This window comes from Chenopodium album, chromosome 12, assembly GCF_948465745.1.
Source record: "Chenopodium album chromosome 12, dcCheAlbu1.1, whole genome shotgun sequence".
Taxonomy (NCBI): Eukaryota; Viridiplantae; Streptophyta; class Magnoliopsida; order Caryophyllales; family Amaranthaceae; genus Chenopodium; species Chenopodium album.
The window spans coordinates 30557333-30576682 of NC_137845.1; the positions used below are offsets into that span (position 1 = coordinate 30557333).

Sequence of the window (19350 nt, forward strand, 5' to 3'; positions counted from 1 at the left end):
TAAATTGTCCACATAAATCTAGAACCTTCATGAGCATTCACTAGTTCTAGATTCTTCCACCATTCTCCATCAATTTCTCAATATTGTAGAAATTTCTAGAAATTTTGAGAAATCTTGAGACATAATAAATTGGGCTTATTGTTTCAAAAAAAAAAAAAAAAAAAAAAAAAGGGCTTATGGAATTTGGTTCACACTAACCCAATAAAAACATTTTATAAGGCTAATGAGCTGTTTTCCTATTGTCATAGAGTTTTTGGATGAAACCTATGGACTATTTTTTTATTGACATATAGTTTTGAGATGAAACCTCTTTGGACTTGTGAAGTAGATTCTCTATAAAAAAGATTAGAATGAAAGAGGAGTGTAATTATTTGACACCATAATATTCCAAAACAAATTCAAATTAGAGCGGGAAAATTATATAACAAAATATAACTAATTGATCAAAAATCATTTTATTGCGTATAAACATTGTCATTTTTATTATGAAAATTTGTTAAAAAAAAAAAACCTTTTAAATGCCCCATTTTGCGAAAAAAAAACTTTTAAAAGCTTTATTACAATGCACCATTTTATTTTTCATCATTAAGGGACTGTAAGTAGGTATATTAAAAGAATTTTGGTGAAGTAATTGTTTTATTTTTAATTTAATTGATTTATGTTTAACTTTTTTACAACTTGCATCATTGATAATGTGGATTAGTTAAAAAAAATTACGGTCAATGTCATTTACACAATTACACTTGTTCGATCTCAACTTAACTTATATAAAATTTTCTATCACTTTTAAAATATGCATATATGAAATTAAAAAGGTGTCTTCCTAATTTGATGATAAAAGATTATATTGGTTTATTGTGTTATTCATTTGTTTGCATTTTGTTTTTTCTACTGTAATTTAATATGTATTACAATATACACGTTTTTTTTTTTTTTTTTTTTTAAATGAACAAAAGACTATTGTGTTTAAAAATTCATATTACTCATTTACACAATTACACTTATTTTTTAAGTAATTTTCAACTTTTCGAGGTTTAAGGAGAGTTTTTATAATTTTTTTTTTCCAATTAGGCAAGATTGAAATATTCTGAGTTGGAGAATATTGAAAATTTTGTTTGTGAAACAAATTATATATATCTCGTGAAAGCAAAGTAGCTATTTTGTAGAGCCAATTACTCTTTGATTGATTATATATTAAGAAATTTATTAGAAGCTTGTAAACACTTCCTTGTGGTGAAAGTTGTACTTAAAACACATCCAGGGAGTAGTTTTGTGACTAAGTGGACTGATTTTTTAATTATGTAACTGACAAATCCTTAATGATGAAAAATAAAAGGTGAATCTCAAAAAAATACATTTAACTATAATTCGTTATCCCCATAATATATGCAACACGTGTAGCCACAAGATTCTATACAAAATAACCAATCCAAATTTTCTTATTCAAATAGATTTTACAACCAAATGTAAATAACGAACCAGATACTTTAAAAATAACTTTATTTTTTTTTTTGATAAAAATAATAATATTTTAAAACGAGCATTACATCGGGTGAATCTCCAAATGAGCAACAAGCTCACTTATACTCCCATAAACCAAATACAATAGAGTAGTGAATATAAAACACCCAAGTTGATATAAATATAAAGTGATAGAACTATCCAACTATATTGATATCTAGAATCCAAGCTTCCATTTATTCCCCAAAAAAGACAATTCCTATGATAAATACTAGATCATCATCCAGGCTGGCCCTCTTCTAGTGTGGGACAGTTGACAGTAAGCAAAACCAATACCATTACCGGTTGACTTTTTTTGGCACCCAATTACACCTCATTTCATAATATTCACATCAAAACCCAGAAAATAATATAAATAATTATCACAGCAAAAACAAAAAACAAAAATAAAACCCCCGGAATTTCTGATTTCATCCTTACAATTTAATTTAATCAAAAAAATTAAGATTGTGAATTGGAATTTCAATGCACAGTATCCAAGGTACCAACCACCTCTAGCACCACCAAACCAGCGCCATGATCAACTCTTTCAAATTCTCTCCATTTTCTCTCTCCTAGGGTTTTTCATTTCTTCTCTTCTTCTTCTTCCTTCTTCCTTCTTCTTCTTCTTCATCAATGGCGTCCAAGCCATGGCTGCAACCTGCTCCTACGTACAACCCTTTGGAATCGTTTTGGGATTCCGACGAAGATGCGCCTGGTCCTCGTTGTGGTCATACCCTTACCGCCGTCGCAGCTACCAAATCTCAGGGTCCTCGTCTTATTCTTTTTGGTGGTGCAACCGCCATTGAAGGCGGCGCTTCTTCTTCCGCTCCTGGAATCAGTTAATGGGTTTTTCGATTTTGTTTGATTTGATTTTGGTTGATTGAATTGTTGGGTTTGATTGATTTGATTTGGTTTTGTGATTTAGGGTTGGCTGGGGTTACGAATTCTGTTCATTCCTATGATGTTCTTACTAAGAAATGGGCAAGGTTTGATGTTTTATCACCTTATTTGTTGATTTTGTTTCTGTTTTTGGTTTGGTGTTTCTGAATTTTGATTGTGTTTGGGTGTTTTGAACAATAGGATTAGACCGGCTGGTGACCCGCCTTCTCCGAGGGCGGCTCACGCAGCTGCTGCAGTTGGAACTATGGTTGTATTTCAGGTGAGTGTTTGTATGGCATTTCAATTTTTGTTGTTTTTTGCTTGGGATGAATGTTGGTAGTGTTATTTATTGATGTGGTGTTGTGCTTTGGAGTGGAGAGTAGGGTGGTATAGGACCTGCCGGGCATTCGACAGATGATCTATATGTGCTTGATTTGACCAATGACAAGTATAAATGGCATAGGTGAGTGACATTTTTGGCAGAAAAATAATTCCTTTGATGACACGAGCTTTCGTTTTGTGGATATTCATTCATCTTCTTTCCTTAATTGTGTGTTTGCAGAGTAGTTGTCCAAGGTCAAGGACCTGGACCTAGATATGGCCATGTAATGGACCTGGTTGCTCAAAGGTACCTTGTTACAGTCAGTGGCAATGATGGTTAGTTCTTCATCTTGTGTTCTCTTTGATGCATTTTAAATTTTTTTGACACTAAGTAGAGTCGTTTTAAAAACTCCTATTGGGCAAGACTATTACTATCTATCCCCTCCTTGTGAAGTTACTTTGTACGAGGGTTTGAGGGGGGATGTTCAAGAAACCTCTGAATCTGTTTTCTCAAACGGATGATGTGGAGATAGAAATTTAAAGACTTTAATTATAAGTAAAGAAGGATAACAAATTAACCGATGTAATAGGATAGTAGGAAGAACAAAGAAAAATGGATAGAGTATTCGCTTATTGGCTTTGGAGGGCTCGACACATTAGAATTGGTGTTATTTAATGGTTGAATTACCTGGATTGGCAATGCATTCTAAATGGAGTTGACTATGCCATTGGAGTTATTTGTTGCAAGGATTTTTTGATAGTTACTTTTGAAGTTCCACATGAGCTATAGCTGATTATGCAAAAAAAAAAAAAAAACCCTCATATTTCATCATCAACCTTGGTTGAAAAGGTGGATCTGCTGGATGCTAAAAAAAATTCATGTGCCATAATTAATTTTCTTGGACTTTTTCTCTCCTATTTTCACAATCCTTCGTATTCTTCATGGTCCAAATTAGATTTATTTTTGGCACAAATATTTCAGATTCTTCTAGATTTCGGAGAGAGTGTGTTCCTGGATATGTTAAATTTATATTATACAAGTGTGCTGGGCTGCCCATGGCATGACAAGACACATCATGAAAAAAACATGGCTTGGTAAGACACAATCTAAGCCACATTTCTTTGGAGAAGTATGACATGGCATAGCCTGACTTAGTTAATCACGATAATATAAGTTAAATATGGCTTCAACATGCAAGCACATGCGACAATGGGCTCAATTGTGGTTAACCTCCCACAGCCATTTAAGTTCCTTTACAACCAGCTATCACTGCTGTGATGATTGCTATTCATATTAGAATCTTACGATTTTATGATCCTTAAAATACGTGACCTAGGTAGAATGTTAAAATTGTTGAATCTTACAATCCTATCAAGATAAACATTTAAAGTGTCAAAAATCGAATATGGTTTCATGCAAGGCCATTTTGAAGATTTTTAAGGCCCTGTTTTAAATTACAATATGGGCCTATCATATTTTCTAACTTATACAAACTAAAAAATTTTAGGCTAAAATTAAACAGCATATATACTACAATATGCTATGATATAATGATTACATATATCAAATTAGGCACAAAAATATATTCGGATATTTTAACTTGATACAACTTGAACTATTTATCAACCTTCTGATCTTAGAGGGCATAATTACAAAATTCAACAAGTATAATGGTAGTAACTTTGAAATAAATAAAAACCTTATCCACTCTCAAGTGCGATCTTTCTTCGTTTCTCACTTAATTTAGTTTAACCTTATAATAAATCAATTAGAATCATGAGACAATCAAGGTAATCAAACTTTGCCCAATTTTTTTTTTTAAAAAAGGAAAGACTTACTTTTACTTTGCTCCGCAAATTGGAAGTTGGTGAGTTTTAGAGGTGAATTGAAATCGAGAGTGCTCGGCAACTGCAAGACTAATCAATGATGACAATAAATCATGAATAATAAAAGATTTAGGTAATTTTGTAGTTTATCTAAATTGATGTAATGTTTTAATTTTTCTTTTAATTTTTTGATAAATAAAATTAGAATTGGATGATGTGGGAGAAATTTAGAAAGAAAATTTGAAAATTTATTGTTCATACCCATTGCCCAGTTTAAATATGGGGAAAACCTTTTGAATTTCCAAATGTAATTAACAAAGTTCCATGGAAATAGGAGAAATAATGGAATTGATTTATTAAATTTAATAAAGAAAGAAAATTAATGTCAAATTTAAGGAAGAAGATGAGGAATTGGAGAATTAAAGAAAAAAGGTTGAATTGGAAGAGATGAATTGTAATGGGAATTGGGAGAGATGAATTGGCGTGGGAATTCTATCTTCATGGGAATAACTAACCTCTTTGGGCTTTCTCCTTAATCCTTCTTTATCTTCACTTCCATTTTCTCCTCTTCTAAACAGTCTGTAAGTGTTCTCTCATTTTACCATTTTCCATGAAAAACTACATGGTGAGTCATAGTTGATGGTTCGGCTAGGATGTATTTTTTTTTTCTTTTTTTCGTGGAAGGGCATGTTCAAAATCCGTTACTAAATGGTTGCCATGTAATGGAACGGACAAGTTTCAGTTCCATATCATTTTCACTAGTTAACTTTGTTGTCATAGTTTGGTCATGTTTACTTTTGACCCTTGTGTTTCAAAGTTTCTGTGTGTGTACATTTTTGTTTACAGCCAGCTAATCATGTACTTGCATTTCTGTTTTTTTTTTTTTTTTTTTTTTTTTTTTTTTTTTTTTTTGTGCTAGTTCTTGCTTTGTGTCAATGCTGGTATTAATGGATAGTTTGCCACTCGATAGTTATAATGTCAGATAAGGTCTTGTCTGAACTGAGAAACCACTTCTGTTACTGCATTTATATAACTACCTGGTTGCCAATTTGCTGACTATGCTAATTCCTTGTGGGCTACACTGCTTATCTTGCTATTTGTAGTTATTAGAACGCTGTTTATTGGTGCTCTTATGCCAATAATATATAGATAGTAAAATATACTTTTCTCTTTCAGGGAAAAGGGTTCTGTCAGATGCTTGGGTTTTGGATACTGCTCAAAAGCCATATGTTTGGCAGAGGCTTAACCCTGAAGGTGATAGACCATCTGCTAGAATGTGAGTTTATTCTGTTTGCTAGTTTTAGTGTAAATTTATATCTGCTTCTAGTCGTTAACTTTAAACTTTAAAGGCTTGTTAATTGTTAATGTGGGCATGTAATCAAGTAGTTGGTTTAAATTTATTTTTACAGCTGTGATGGTTAAAAAAATTTATTTAATCGACATTCTGTCTTTATTTTGTGGACTTTTGATATATATACCCCCATTGTCTTGGGTGGTGTTTGAAAGGTAAAAGGGCTATGCTTTTAGCTTGTGGAAACTTGCTTTTATTACTGCCTTGAATAAATTTATTCTTTTTAGGTGACTTTTTTGTTTTATATTTTTCCTTCCCCTTCCCTCCAGCTATCATTGTGACTGGTGGATTTAAATATAGTAAAGTGCATAGTATCTATACAACACTATGAGATATAGGTATGCCAGTCAATTACCCTTGTACCAATTACTGAAGTAGGGTAAAATACAAACTACTCATGCCCAGAATATTTTGACTCTATTGAAGCAAGTCTTCTACAAATTTAATACCAAATGTTTCTCAGAAGTCAGAACCTAGTATATAAGTGGAGACTACCCTCAAATATTCTATTTGATAATATTGCTCTAATTGAGTGCAAAAGTGAAGAATACATTTGCTAACCAATAAAGCCACTTAGATCACTACTATGGCTTTTATTGACTGATACTCAATAGATGATAAAAGTCAACGACATCAGCAAAGTTGGTGAATTATCAATTATGATCACCATGGTCTCTCGTTTCCATCAGAAATCTGAAAACCTCTAAAAGCATTTTCTCACGAACTAATGATCTATACTTAAATCACATATATAGTGCTTTTTGAATGAAGCAATTACTAGCGAGGATCATTAGATTTTCCCATAAAATCGACTTGTGAACCCTTAATTCAATTTAACATAAGCTAGTTTTAGCTCAGGTTGGGTCCATTAGTAGGTAACTAGATATGATATTATGCTGGAAAGCATTGCGTGAAATAGTAGGCCTTTCACCCTGGAAATCATTGTGAAAGTGTTGGGGTTTTTTTTTTTTTTTTTTTTTTTTTTTTTTTTTTTTTAAAAAAAATTTTAAGTAAAAGTATTTTGGTTAGAGAAGCTGTTTTTCCATCCTTAGCAGCCATTTGGGCCAAGCATCTTGGTATTGAGTACTAGATAGCTAAGTGTTAAGCCTAGCACATGTGCCTTACTTGAAACTATGATTTATCTTGAACTATGATTTATCTGGAAACAAAAGATCTCACCATTCTACTTTTGTAAGTACGGCATTAATTTTATTTTGAAGAGGTAGGGTTGTCTTTTGCTTTCTCTCGCTGCTTAATTTTTGGCTACTATTTTCTTTTAAATTTGAAGAACTCATATAGTAATATGTTAATTTTGTGTGGTGAATGTGATGATTGGTTTTTTATAAATATTCAAAGGGGCAATTGAAATTTAGTATTGAAGAGTTGGGTGAACATTGCTCTGACTTCTAGCTTTAAGATGACTAGCATGGATGAGCCTCAAAATGAGGCATATTTCTTATGGAAAAAGGGAGAAAGAATACCAAAATTTAATATACGATAATGAAAGCAGGCCAAATTTTTCTAAAGATATACTTAACAAAATGTTTGGGTTGAATCCCTCTAAGGGAAAGTGTGTATACTAATCTGGGAAATCCTTGAAAGTAAAGTTTGTATTTTGTAAAGTAGTAAGCCGTTAGGACAAAAGGAGTAAAATGGAGAAAAGTAAAAAACAAAATTAACCTTCCACAAAATATGATCTTCCTCCTGCAAAGATGCATCCATGGCTGCCACCACCCAACAAATCAGGCTAATTAAAACCACCACAATAGAAGTCATGTCAAAAACTCATCTGAATTGCAGAAGAGGTTTCATGGAAGCATAAATACTCAACCAGTGTCAAACTTAGATATGATCTATAGTCCTATGGAAGAGCCTGCATTAAAAATATATACACTGAGCTATAAATTGATAATCTCCAAAATTCCTCCCTTGTGAACAGAAAAGAAGGCCAAAGACGAGAATCATATATATAAAAAAAAAAAAATTATAAAAGAAGGCTAAAACCCAAAAAAAAAAAAAAAAAAAAAAACAGCAGGAGTCAGTACTAATAATTTATGGAGCTAAGATGATCTGGGAAATCGGTGCACAAGACTGTATAAAGTATAATTAAGAAATCAGCTAAGAGATGCCTAAATACAAACTAGTTGAGTTTGTCTAATAAGAGGGAAAATGGAAAGCCTAGATAAGGAGCTAGGGTTTACGTCATAACAATTCTTTAGATGTAATAACAAACATTCTCTCTCTAACACTTATAGGATAGATAACCCCATTCATATCAATTTTGTAGATATAATAGCAATGAAAAATTTGGAGGGAGGGTGATAAACTGATAGAGAAGATGATTTTTAATGTATCACATGAAAGTTTGCTTGTTATGTTCTGTCATCAATGACTTGTCAATTTGCCAGGGATCCATTAATAGTTGGTTGTCCAGATGTTTTGAAATTGACTTATTTGATACTTCATATACATCACAATACAGCTTAAACCTTACTAATTATATTCAACAATATGGTTGCACAATGTGTAGGTATGCCACTGCAAGTGCTCGATCAGACGGCATGTTTTTGCTATGTGGCGGAAGAGACTCAACTGGCGCGGTATGTTGCTTCTGTTTGTGGGAAGTTTTACTGCTGACTGCTTCCTTGTTTTTGCATAGGATTGTCTGTTCTGATATTTCTGAACTCTTTGTGCACAGTGTATTTCTCTATTTCCCTGTCTTTATGCTCTCTCTTATGGGATTAAAGCTTTGATTGATTGATTTATGCTCTCTCTCCATGCCTTGATCTGTAGAAGTTTTTGAGTGTCCAATATTATTATAATATGTCTTTGTAGTTCTTACAATGCCTCAGAAAGCTCTTGTAGGTCTAGTTTCTCTCCTTATGCATACCATATTTGTTTTGTTTCTTGTGGAAGATGTGGAAGCTGAGACAAATGGGTTCAATATGGAATTTTTCCTTAATGATGCGTATGTATTCTTCTTAGTGGTAGAAGTAAAAGTGTATGTAAGTTGTGCATCTTCTATACATATTTTAGTACATACTTGGATAAAAAAAGCTTGTTGAGGCTTTAACCCAACAGTGTGAACTATATGAACTATAAGGTGTACCCATTGTTCCTAGCTTCATTCATTCTTTCTTAATAGGGTACTCCTCATTTCCCTGGCCACTTTCATAAATCATAACAGCATTTCACCAAAATAAATTAGTAAATAAAAACTGAAGTCTGAAACAATTACTAGCATTTTTGCAGAAAATTAAGCCATACACGAATGATTTGCATATGCCTGTACGACTGTACCTGGTGCAGCAGATGTGGTGACCCTTTACTGCCTGGAGCAGTTCTGGCTTTTGAGAACCTGTCATACATCCTTAAATGAACCCATTGCCTTATTGTAAGGTATACTGATTAGATTCAAGGATGACAATAATGGGGCAAAGAACAGCCTTTATATGATCCATATTGATTTGTGAAAGAGCTTCTTGTGCAAATAGTTGTAGATTTCATTGAATTATTTTATTGCTTTTTTTCTTCTTCATGAATACGTATAAAATTGTGCATAACTTCTGCATTTCAGGCAAAATGGTTAAATTTCTGTCAGTTCACCCCCAAATTTAATAATCACTGGTTGATCTTAAACATATTTTGTCACATGTAGCATTTATTCCATGGCTTGTGGAACGTATACATTCATTTTCAACTTATCTTTTTTGCATATTGGTTTGTAAAGCTACATGATTGTTCTTCCAATTTGCTATGACTCTTATGAATGGATTCTAAGAGGTTTACATAGAAAGAGTTTATATGTTATTGATTGATATCGTGCATATACAGCCCCTTGCAGATGCATATGGACTACTTATGCATAGAAATGGTCAGTGGGAGTGGACTCTAGCACCCGGTGTTTCTCCCTCTCCAAGGTACCAACATGCTGCGGTAAGTTTTGTGGTATTAGCCGTATAACTGTTTATGGAAGCTTTTGGTTCATTAATTTACAAAGCTTTTGTTTATGGGATTTAGAGGGTAGGAATGGGATATAGTTTCATTGTTTTGTGGGTTTGGAAATAATGGATTTGGGAATTGAGTGTAAGGATGGGAGTTAACGAGTTATAACAATTCAAAGCTGCCTATTTTTCCTTGAATGAAAAGCAGGGGAGATATTTAATTAGGGTTATTGTAATTAGTGAACTATACAACTTTTACCACAATAACCCAAACAATGTTAAATGAGAGATGTTAGGATAATTTCCAACATGTTTTTATAAAGGCTCCTATGGTGTTGTAGTGACTAGTGAGTGAATGATCTCTAAATGCATCAGGCTGCCTAAAGTGTAGCATGAGGTGCTTTGCTGCCTCCTGAGCGATTGTTTTTGAAGGGAAGAAACTAAGTGAAAGTTAACTGTCTGGAAATGAGTAGCAATGAAAGCCTCAGCATATACAGCATATAAAAATAAGGGGAATTTAAAGGGAAACTTAACTTCTTACTGGGAATTAGAACTCGAAAAGTCAATTAAAATGGGCTCATCTTTTACTTCCACCTTCGTGTCTCTTCTTTTCTGTTGCTGTCTTTTATTAGGTTCAGATGCTGCTCTCCTTCTTTCTAGCTTAACTTGTACTCTGTTGCTGCTGCTGCTCTCATATTTTTGACATTTGACTACGGTTTGAAAGGTTGAAAGAGGAAATCTCCTCCCTTTTTTAATAACCGACACACGTCGACTATTTCCGCTATTATGTTAGTAAAAAACTATAGACAAAGTCAACATATGATCATATGAATAGTGACATAGCAGAATTTTTTGTTTTCTTTTTTATCTGTATATTTATTTATCTTTTGAGTTTTCCAGATTTTACTTAGACAAGTTTGTATCTAAATTTGTTGCTTATTAGGTCTTTGTAGGTGCTAGATTGCATGTTACTGGGGGTGCTCTTAGGGGAGGACGTGCCATTGAAGGTGAAGCAGCTGTTGCAGGTAACCCCAGGACTGGTGTTGATAATTCTTTGAGCATGTGAAATGGACTGTGATAATAAATGGGCGCTGTCTGTTTGTTTAATGTATACCAGTTTTGGACACTGCTGCTGGAGTGTGGTTGGATAGGAATGGACTGGTGACTTCTTCAAAGGGCAACAAAGGACAAACAGAATACGATCCTTCCTTGGAGTTGATGCGTCGCTGTCGGCATGCTTCTGCTTCTGTTGGTGTTCGTATATATATTTATGGTGGTCTTAGGGGAGGTAAGGATGAATTTGTCAAAAAAGGTTGATGTACATACGCATGCTAGAGTGTGTGTGTGTGTTTAATCTCAAATGCTGATGCTTTATCTCTAAGTGGCTCTTGATGTGCTAAAAGTTCTTTGTTAAGAATGAATTGCTTGAGAGAATCTGAGAATGTCATTTCGTTTGAAATTTTCGAGCAGTTGTGCAGAACTATGTTGTCCTTCTGAATTAGATGTGAGATATTATGTCTGTTGGTTTATTAGATTATTTGCTTGCTATAGAAAATTTCATGCTTGTATATGAATCAAGCAGTAGACTGGCACCTGAAGTTGAATATTATTTCCTAGGTAATGAATGGATGAAGAGGAAGGAACTGGTAGCTTATAAAAAGCAAAATGAAATAATACAAGGGTAGAGCATCCATGATAAATAATTTATGAAAAAATATTTCTAGATTCCACTGCTCAGATACTTCTAATAGATTGTGTAGAAAACAAATTTTAGTTACTGCGTTTGATTTACAAGCAGATATACTTCCCTGTTGTCATATCTTGCCTTTTTGTCATGTGCTGGCAAATCTATTTCACTATCACAGTATCTTTTGGAGGTGCACATGGAAATTATAAAGCCCGTAGAAATTATGGGGTCCTGAGAGATGCTTGATGTCCCAAAAATGTTGCTGATTAGTTGGGTTGTGATGGCTCCAGGGCATGAGGTTATTTTTTCCTTAGTCTTATTTCTATATGGGTAATGGGCGCCCCCATGGTGTCTGTCTAATTTTTTTTATAAATTTTATTACCTATTAATGAATAAAAAGTACAGGGCTACTTTAAGGATTTGTAATCAGCGCCTTGTAAATATCATGAATGAGCTTATGGCTATCAGATTCTGGTTGATGGATGTTAAGGACCAATGCTAGTTTTGAGAGCTACAAAGACAAGCTAAAATCATGAAAAGTTTTAGGTGTAGCATAAGTAAACCTAGTGTATGGAGTATGGGTCTAGAACCAACTGAGATGAGGACCAAGGTGTGCTGACATTGGATGAGGAGTTTACTGTGATGGAGTGTTCAGGTATGCTGCACAGCTTGTTGTACACAATAACGAATATAGTTTTGATCAAGAAAATAATATTTGCTGAGTGATATTGAGTCGAATTGCGGCAAAATTACATGGCCATAATGTGCCTTTGAGATTGAAGGCAATTTTTTTTATTTTTTATGTTTTTGTAGGATTGCTATTAAGTGTCTTTTTAAACAAAATAGAATGGTGTCACATTTATTGAGATGGAGTCTTTGGTGTGGAGAGTAGAGCGTTGGAATAATGGGGACTTAAATAAGTTTAGGGAGTAGGCATGTATTGCGGTAGAGGGTAATAAATGTCATTTAAGGCTTTGGGTCATATTATCTGGTTGCACTCTTTATAATCCCCATTATATTTTGTTTATTTTTACAATCGGACACTGGATTTTGTACCCATGTTCTATACTCGTGTACAGGTGACATGGTTGCACAGTGAATTTAAATCTTGACTCAAATATGTGATGTTGAATAGTATGGATTTTCATGCAGATGTATTGCTGGATGACTTCCTGGTCGCAGAGAATATGGTGTCGCAGTCTGATGATAATTCCCCACCACTGACATCGGAGAGAGCTCCGAGCCTAACTGATCCCAGAGTTAATATTAGTATTTCTACGCCGCCCTCTATAAATGTATCTGATGGAAGTCATGAAAAAAATCTACCTTGTGGTGTTAGGTAGAAGTTTCTGGCTTTTCTTTAATGCTTCCTCCGATTCTTTTAGATGGATCACTTTGGATTTCATGGGCTCCTAGGCAATTTTTGGTGAGAGATTTTAAATGGGTGTAGGGGTAGTTTATTTAGGGTAGTGGGGACCAATGGGAGAACAATATAAGAATTTGGAAGTTAGTAAGGGCAAATGGGTAATTTGATAAGCAAAACCTTACCTAAAAGAGAAAGAAAAAATTGATTCATCTAAATTGAAACTTTCCTAAATTGAAAGTGATGCATCTTAAAAAAACGAAGGAAGCAATATTTATGATGGTTGAGTGACTTGGTGGAATATATTTGAACTTTGAAACTTCTGTTTCCAGCCCCGGAAAAAAATCTGTGGATAAACTTGTGGAGGCATCTGCTGCTGAGGTTGAAGCAGTTAGAACGGTCTGGCAGGCTGCTCAAGCTGCATCCTCATCTCCACCAGATGAATCTCCTCTGTCGCAAGGCAGCACACCTACCACAGATACTCCTTCAGATGGTAGTGATGCTGATGGTGATGTTCGCCTCCATCCTAGAGCAGTATGTACTTTTACTTCAGTATTATTATGTTTTAATTGTGCTTAAGGTTTCCAGTATTGACTTTTGGTTGGCACAGGTTGTAGTCGCTAAAGAAATTGTAGGGAACTTAGGTGGAATGGTGCGGCAGTTATCACTTGACCAGTTTGAAAATGAGAGCAGGAGGATGATACCTGTCACCAGTGACCAGTCAACTCTTGGCAAAAAGTTCGTGAAACCCAAGTCTCCTCAGGGTTTGCATAAAAAAGTAGGACATCAAAATATTTTTTAATTTTTTCCAATCGCGGACATGGGAAACTGAAATATGTCATTCGTATTCATTGCTCTTTAACTTTTGTCAGGTTATCTCTACTTTGCTCAGACCACGAAACTGGAAACCTCCAGTAAATAGGAAATTTTTCTTGGATTCTTATGAAGTGGGTGAGATTTGCCATGCCGCAGAACAAATATTTATGCATGAGCCAAGTGTTCTTCAGTTGAGAGCTCCGATCAAAGTGTTTGGTGATCTTCATGGACAGTTTGGAGATTTGATGCGATTGTTTGATGAATATGGATTTCCTTCAACCGCTGGTGACATTACGTAAGCTATTGCTCTTTTCTTTTAGTTGGAAGTTATAGATTATAGTACATTAATTATGGTTTTAACCTACTAAAACCGAGGTAAGGGATATGTATATAAGCAAACACTTCTTCCTTTTTCGGTGAAAATTCAATCATGTTTACAGCTCTACAGCTTTTACGTAATGGTTTCTGAATTTTGCATGACCAACAGCTCTTCCTGTCTTGTTTCTTGCAATGTATCTAACACGAAAAATTGTAGAGGTTATTGAAACGGAAATCATTGAGTTTTGAAATGTTTATCCTTATACTAAGATCAAATAGTATACTATGATCAAGGGGCTTGTTGTATTTGTTTCATGTGGAATTATTTTCTACCTTCTTTTTTTATCTGGTTATTTGCTGGCCCAGAGGACCTATCCCAGTGTTGTTGTTGTTGTTTTTTTTTTTTTTGGGGTGTGTGTTGTGGGGGGGATTACCCACAAAGTTCTGCTTTAGACTGGCATCCAGCCAACCGTCAAGTTGAGAAAAAAAAAAGGAGGGGGGGGGGGGGGGGGGGCGATTCTTAGGTTGGAAGGTGCCTTTTATGCTTCTGTCAATGTATGCTTTTATTTGGCATTACTTTTTTCACTATATGATGCATTGCTGAATCCATTTTGAGTTAATTGTTCCAAATTGGGAATAGTTAATTAATATTGTTGTTTTTTTTAGCTTTATATTAGAATGAGAGAAAAATATGTTTTTTATTTTATTTTATTTTATTTATTTATTTATTTTTTGGCGGGGGGATGATAAATGGACAATTACGACTAACGAGGTTGGGGGAGAATTAGCTCTTTAGTCAACTTCTTTGAAGTCAATGCTAAGATATGCGATATCCTTATAGGTTCATATTCTATTTTTTCTTTTTCCACACTTTCAAAGAATGCTTGTCAATGATCTCAACTGCTTGGACTGGTCCTGTGAATCTGACTTAAATGTCAGTTAGCTTTTGCAGCTGTTTTGCGTTAATGAGTTGGCTATTAATTTGTCAATGTTTTTGTTCCAGGTATATTGACTATCTATTTTTAGGTGACTACGTTGATCGTGGGCAACATAGCTTAGAGACTATTACATTACTTCTTGCTCTGAAGGTATAGTTGCTCTATTTCTCTTGATAGCTTGGTTTATTTTAATAAACTTGTGGTGCACTACAAACTAATAAATTAATTTATTTTGAAGATTGAATATCCTGAAAATGTTCACTTGATACGTGGGAATCATGAAGCTGCTGATATTAACGCACTCTTTGGGTTTCGTCTTGAATGCATTGAGAGAATGGTAATGCTGACTTGTTTTTTTTTTATTTTAAACTCCTGAGGCCCAAGATTAAGTTTTTGCGTATATTATTTGGTTTTTAAAAATGGATCCACAATTTTTTTTTTTTTTTTTCCAAAATAATCATTGTTATTTCCTTCATCCTTGTTTACTTGCCCCATAGCTACATGCGCAACAATTAATACGATTGAGTCTGGGACCCAACCCAAGGTGTAAGAAATAGTCTCCTATAAAGGAAATGGGGCAAGTAAATTGGGATTGCCCAAAATTGAAAACGGAGCTAGTAAATAGGGCTTAGGTAGTTTTTAGTATTTTAAGATATGCACCTTTCACCATTGATCGTTTGGCATACTACACACTTTCTAATATGGGCAGGTTTTAACAAGTCTAGAAATTGTGCAACATTAACTTCATTTCAGAGTGAGAAAGCACTACCATTTTTAGCTGTTCTAACATTTTAACAAATTATAGGGGGAAAACGATGGCATATGGGCATGGACACGGTTTAATCAGCTATTCAACTATCTTCCACTCGCTGCCCTTATTGAGAAGAAAATTATCTGTATGCATGGTGGCATTGGAAGGTCTATTCAAGCAGTGGAACAAATAGAAAAACTTGAGAGACCCATAACAATGGATGCTGGGTCTATAGTTCTAATGGATTTGCTGTGGTATACCTGAATTTGATGCTGTATCTCCTTTTTTTTCTTTCTGCTGCCTCTGTCGATGCCTCACAGCATTCCTTTATGCAGGTCTGATCCCACGGAAAATGATAGTATAGAAGGTCTGAGACCAAATGCTAGAGGTCCTGGATTAGTTACATTTGGGGTATGTATTATGCAGCTACATTTCATATGTTTGACTGTTCTAGTTTTGACATTAATTACTCAATTACATTTTGAGCACTCCCTTTCTTTTGTGTGGTGTATCCACATTCCTTGAAGAACAAGGTGTAATTTGCATGCAACTAGCCATTTGTTTATTTGGTTTTAATTATTTATTTTAATAATTTATTAAAATACTGAAATCTTCAGTGGAATTATTCCCATTTACTTCAATGATAAATCTGTAGTGCACAAGTTTAGGAGGTTTTTACTTTGTGTTGGTACACTGCAACAAATTCTCTTTTATTTTCTGTGGGTGTTGCTTTAATGGAGAAAGCACAATCAGTTGGATATTTAACTTACTTCTTTTTGTGGAATCATGTTTGGCTTATTGGTCTCCTCTTTTTTCTTTTTGCGGTCCCAAACACTTTCTTTCATCAGTAGTAGTACAAGTTCTGATTTAGAGCACAATACATATATGGCTAATGTAGGTGATAACTTGGACTTTAGGAAAGTGGCAAATTGCCTTGACAACTTACAGCAATAGTTTTATCCCTATTGACTTGTAATTGGAGCAAATTGGTTTATTTTCTATTCTCCGATGTGCTATTAACCAATACCCAACACCTATTCTCTGAACAAAGTGTCATTGGAATTAATTTTTTAGTAGAAAATGAGACTGGAATTGTGAGGTGTGTTTGGAAATTAAATTCTTATGCATAAGATTTGTATATAGATTTATGTAAATGTTCTCTCAAATTACATTTCAGATTTCCAGTTGAGAAAAAGGTGTGATGCTGGCTTTGGCTATAGTGGGTGAGATGGGGTAGATTGTATAATTGATCTGGATGGATTGTACGTGAAAGATGTTAGACATTTTCTAGTTTTGTCACATCGTATGTGAAAGATGGGTTGATGTATTTTTATGGTGATGTGTAAATACGTACTTTTGATTCATGTTAGCCGACCCCATATCATTTTGGAACTAAGGCGTTGTTGTTGTATATATGTACTTCCATCCAAGATATGTTTTCACATTGTCCCTATCCTTCAATACTAAGAACTAAAAAGGAACTTTTTATGAAAATGGCATTTTGTGAAATAAAATCATAAACCTTCTCGTTTGGCATTGTTGTGGTTTTCTGTTTTTTGTTTTTCAAAATCATATGATACATGTCATAAAATGAATCAAAAATTATTTAAACTTATTAAAAACATGATAATTTTGAAAACTAACAACAGAAAAGTGAAAACACCTTTTTCTTGTTTCCTGTTTTTGGTTTTTTGTTTCCAAAAAAAAAACAGAAAACTGAAAATCAAAAACAATGCCAAACAAGCCCAGTTAACAAGGAACTTTTTATGAAAATGGCATATTGTGAAATTAAATGATAAACCTTACTGTATGTGGATTGGTGACAATTTGTGCTGGGGGGTACATCCGTACATGTGACTGTTGATTTCAGGAAGATGTATAAGAAGAGTTATTGTCGGACTTAGTTATGTACTGCTGCTATGTTGAAATATGTCATTGGGAAAATATTTGATAAATATTCAAATGTTGTCTGTTATGTGGTGTATGATGAGTTTTTTCTAAGTCCTTCAAATATACATGAGTGGTTCTAGATTGTATTGTGGGTTTTGGTGGGGGGAAGGAGAAAAAGTTGCTCTGCAGAAATGCAATGATGTCTATTTTGTGGAGAACCTAGCTAGAGTAGAACTGACGAATTTTTGGTGGCATTGCTGCTCTGTTCAGTTATGGGATGAAGTCAACCTAGTTTGCTTGTCTTATAAGCTAAGTTGAATGGGGCTTTCCCAGATTATTTTATAGGGGGATGGAAAGGTATTAGTGTTCTAGATGTGCAGTTTGGAAGTATCATTTAAATGTATGTCTGGTTAAACAAAATATCACTGAAAAATCATATAAGACTTGATTGCATGACCACATAAGTTTTGGCTATCAAAATTTGTGGGGATTTATTTTACAGCCATCTTAATTTGCTTCGTTATGAAGTGTAATATCTGACTTCCAAGCCTATCTGAAGTTTGTGTGCTTCTGTTCTCTATTTTTTTTTTTTTTTTTAAATTTTTTTTTTCCCAATGAAAAGGTTTTGTTCCTATTTGTTACTAAAATGAATTCGAACTGGTTCATATACAGCCTGACCGAGTCACAGAGTTTTGCAAAAAGAACAAACTGCAGCTCATTATTAGGGCCCATGAGTGCGTGATGGATGGTTTTGAACGATTTGCTCAAGGGCAGCTGATCACACTCTTTTCTGCTACGAACTATTGTGGTAACTACAATTGTTAATTGTGTTTTGAAATAATTATCCCTGTTCTATTTTAGCTTGTATCCTAATTGCAAGTTGCTTCAGGGACTGCAAACAATGCTGGAGCAATATTGGTTATTGGCCGTGGTTTGGTAGTGGTTCCAAAGCTGATTCATCCCTTGCCACCGCCTATGCAATCACCTGAGACTTCTCCAGAACGTTCCATGGATGATACGTGGATGCAGGTATAGTTCACAAAAACCTTGGGAGTTTTTTGTTTTTTATTCCTGACACCATCTGTATGCTGAGTTCTCTCTTTCTTCTATCCTCTTTTCTTTGTGCTGATATTTCTTCTTGAATGGTTAGGAACTCAACATTCAAAGACCACCAACTCCTACTAGAGGTCGGCCTCAGCCTGATCATGACCGCAATTCACTTGCTTATATTTAACGTTGAATGTATGATTTCATCAGCATTATGTGCCTCTTTGCACCCAGAGTCCCTAATTGCCAAAGCAGATGCTTCACCTTCATTATACACCTTACAGTGCTGTGCTGTAAGCCTCATTTAAATTAAAGATTTTTAGATACGAGTAGTATAAATCTCATCCTCTGTACATGTAGCTTCGGTATTGTTGAAGAGTTAGTTCCATTTTTGTTAGCATATGCCTTAAGCCATAGATACTTTGTTTTTGTAGAATTGTAGTGTAAAGGCAGGCCATAAGGAGAGATACAGAAGCAGTTGAGAGAAGCTTTACATTTGAGTGTTCATTAATTGTAAAATGAAATCATATTTATCTGTAATTAATTTATTTTTAACAAGTGTATTATTGGCAATTGGTGTTATAATATTGAATCTGCTTTTGGTATCATATAAAAATACCAGTATATGAGCACTGGGTATGTTGTGTTATATACGTCGTCATTTCATTATGGATATCATTTGACAAAACTTATTACTTTGAATAATAATTAATTA

General features: G+C 34.3%; 1 protein-coding gene across 1 annotated transcript; it reads left to right on the forward strand.

Moving 5' to 3' along the window:
• Positions 1 to 1921: 1921 nt before the first annotated feature.
• On the forward strand, positions 1922 to 19284 carry LOC145570479 (serine/threonine-protein phosphatase BSL1-like). Its single transcript, XM_081629579.1, has 21 exons — positions 1922 to 2341; positions 2429 to 2489; positions 2584 to 2662; positions 2766 to 2845; positions 2945 to 3039; positions 5707 to 5806; positions 8412 to 8481; positions 9716 to 9817; positions 10769 to 10850; positions 10943 to 11113; positions 12665 to 12851; positions 13208 to 13409; positions 13486 to 13653; positions 13748 to 13986; positions 15013 to 15097; positions 15186 to 15284; positions 15753 to 15952; positions 16034 to 16109; positions 18261 to 18396; positions 18478 to 18617; positions 18739 to 19284. The coding sequence occupies exons 1-21, from the start codon at positions 2137 to 2139 to the stop codon at positions 18820 to 18822; spliced, it is 2661 nt and encodes an 886-aa protein (XP_081485705.1). The 5' UTR covers positions 1922 to 2136; the 3' UTR covers positions 18823 to 19284.
• The last annotated feature ends 66 nt before the right edge of the window (positions 19285 to 19350 follow it).

What these genes read in the sequence shown, in the direction of transcription:
- LOC145570479 (XM_081629579.1), top strand. Translation starts at nt 2,137, where the DNA reads ATGGCGTCCAAGCCATGGCTGCAACCTGCTCCTACGTACAACCCTTTG. An exon ending in TTCTGCTACGAACTATTGTG is followed by an intron (nt 18,397 to 18,477) that starts GTAACTACAATT and finishes AAGTTGCTTCAG; the next exon opens with GGACTGCAAACAATGCTGGA. An exon ending in TGGATGATACGTGGATGCAG is followed by an intron (nt 18,618 to 18,738) that starts GTATAGTTCACA and finishes TTGAATGGTTAG; the next exon opens with GAACTCAACATTCAAAGACC.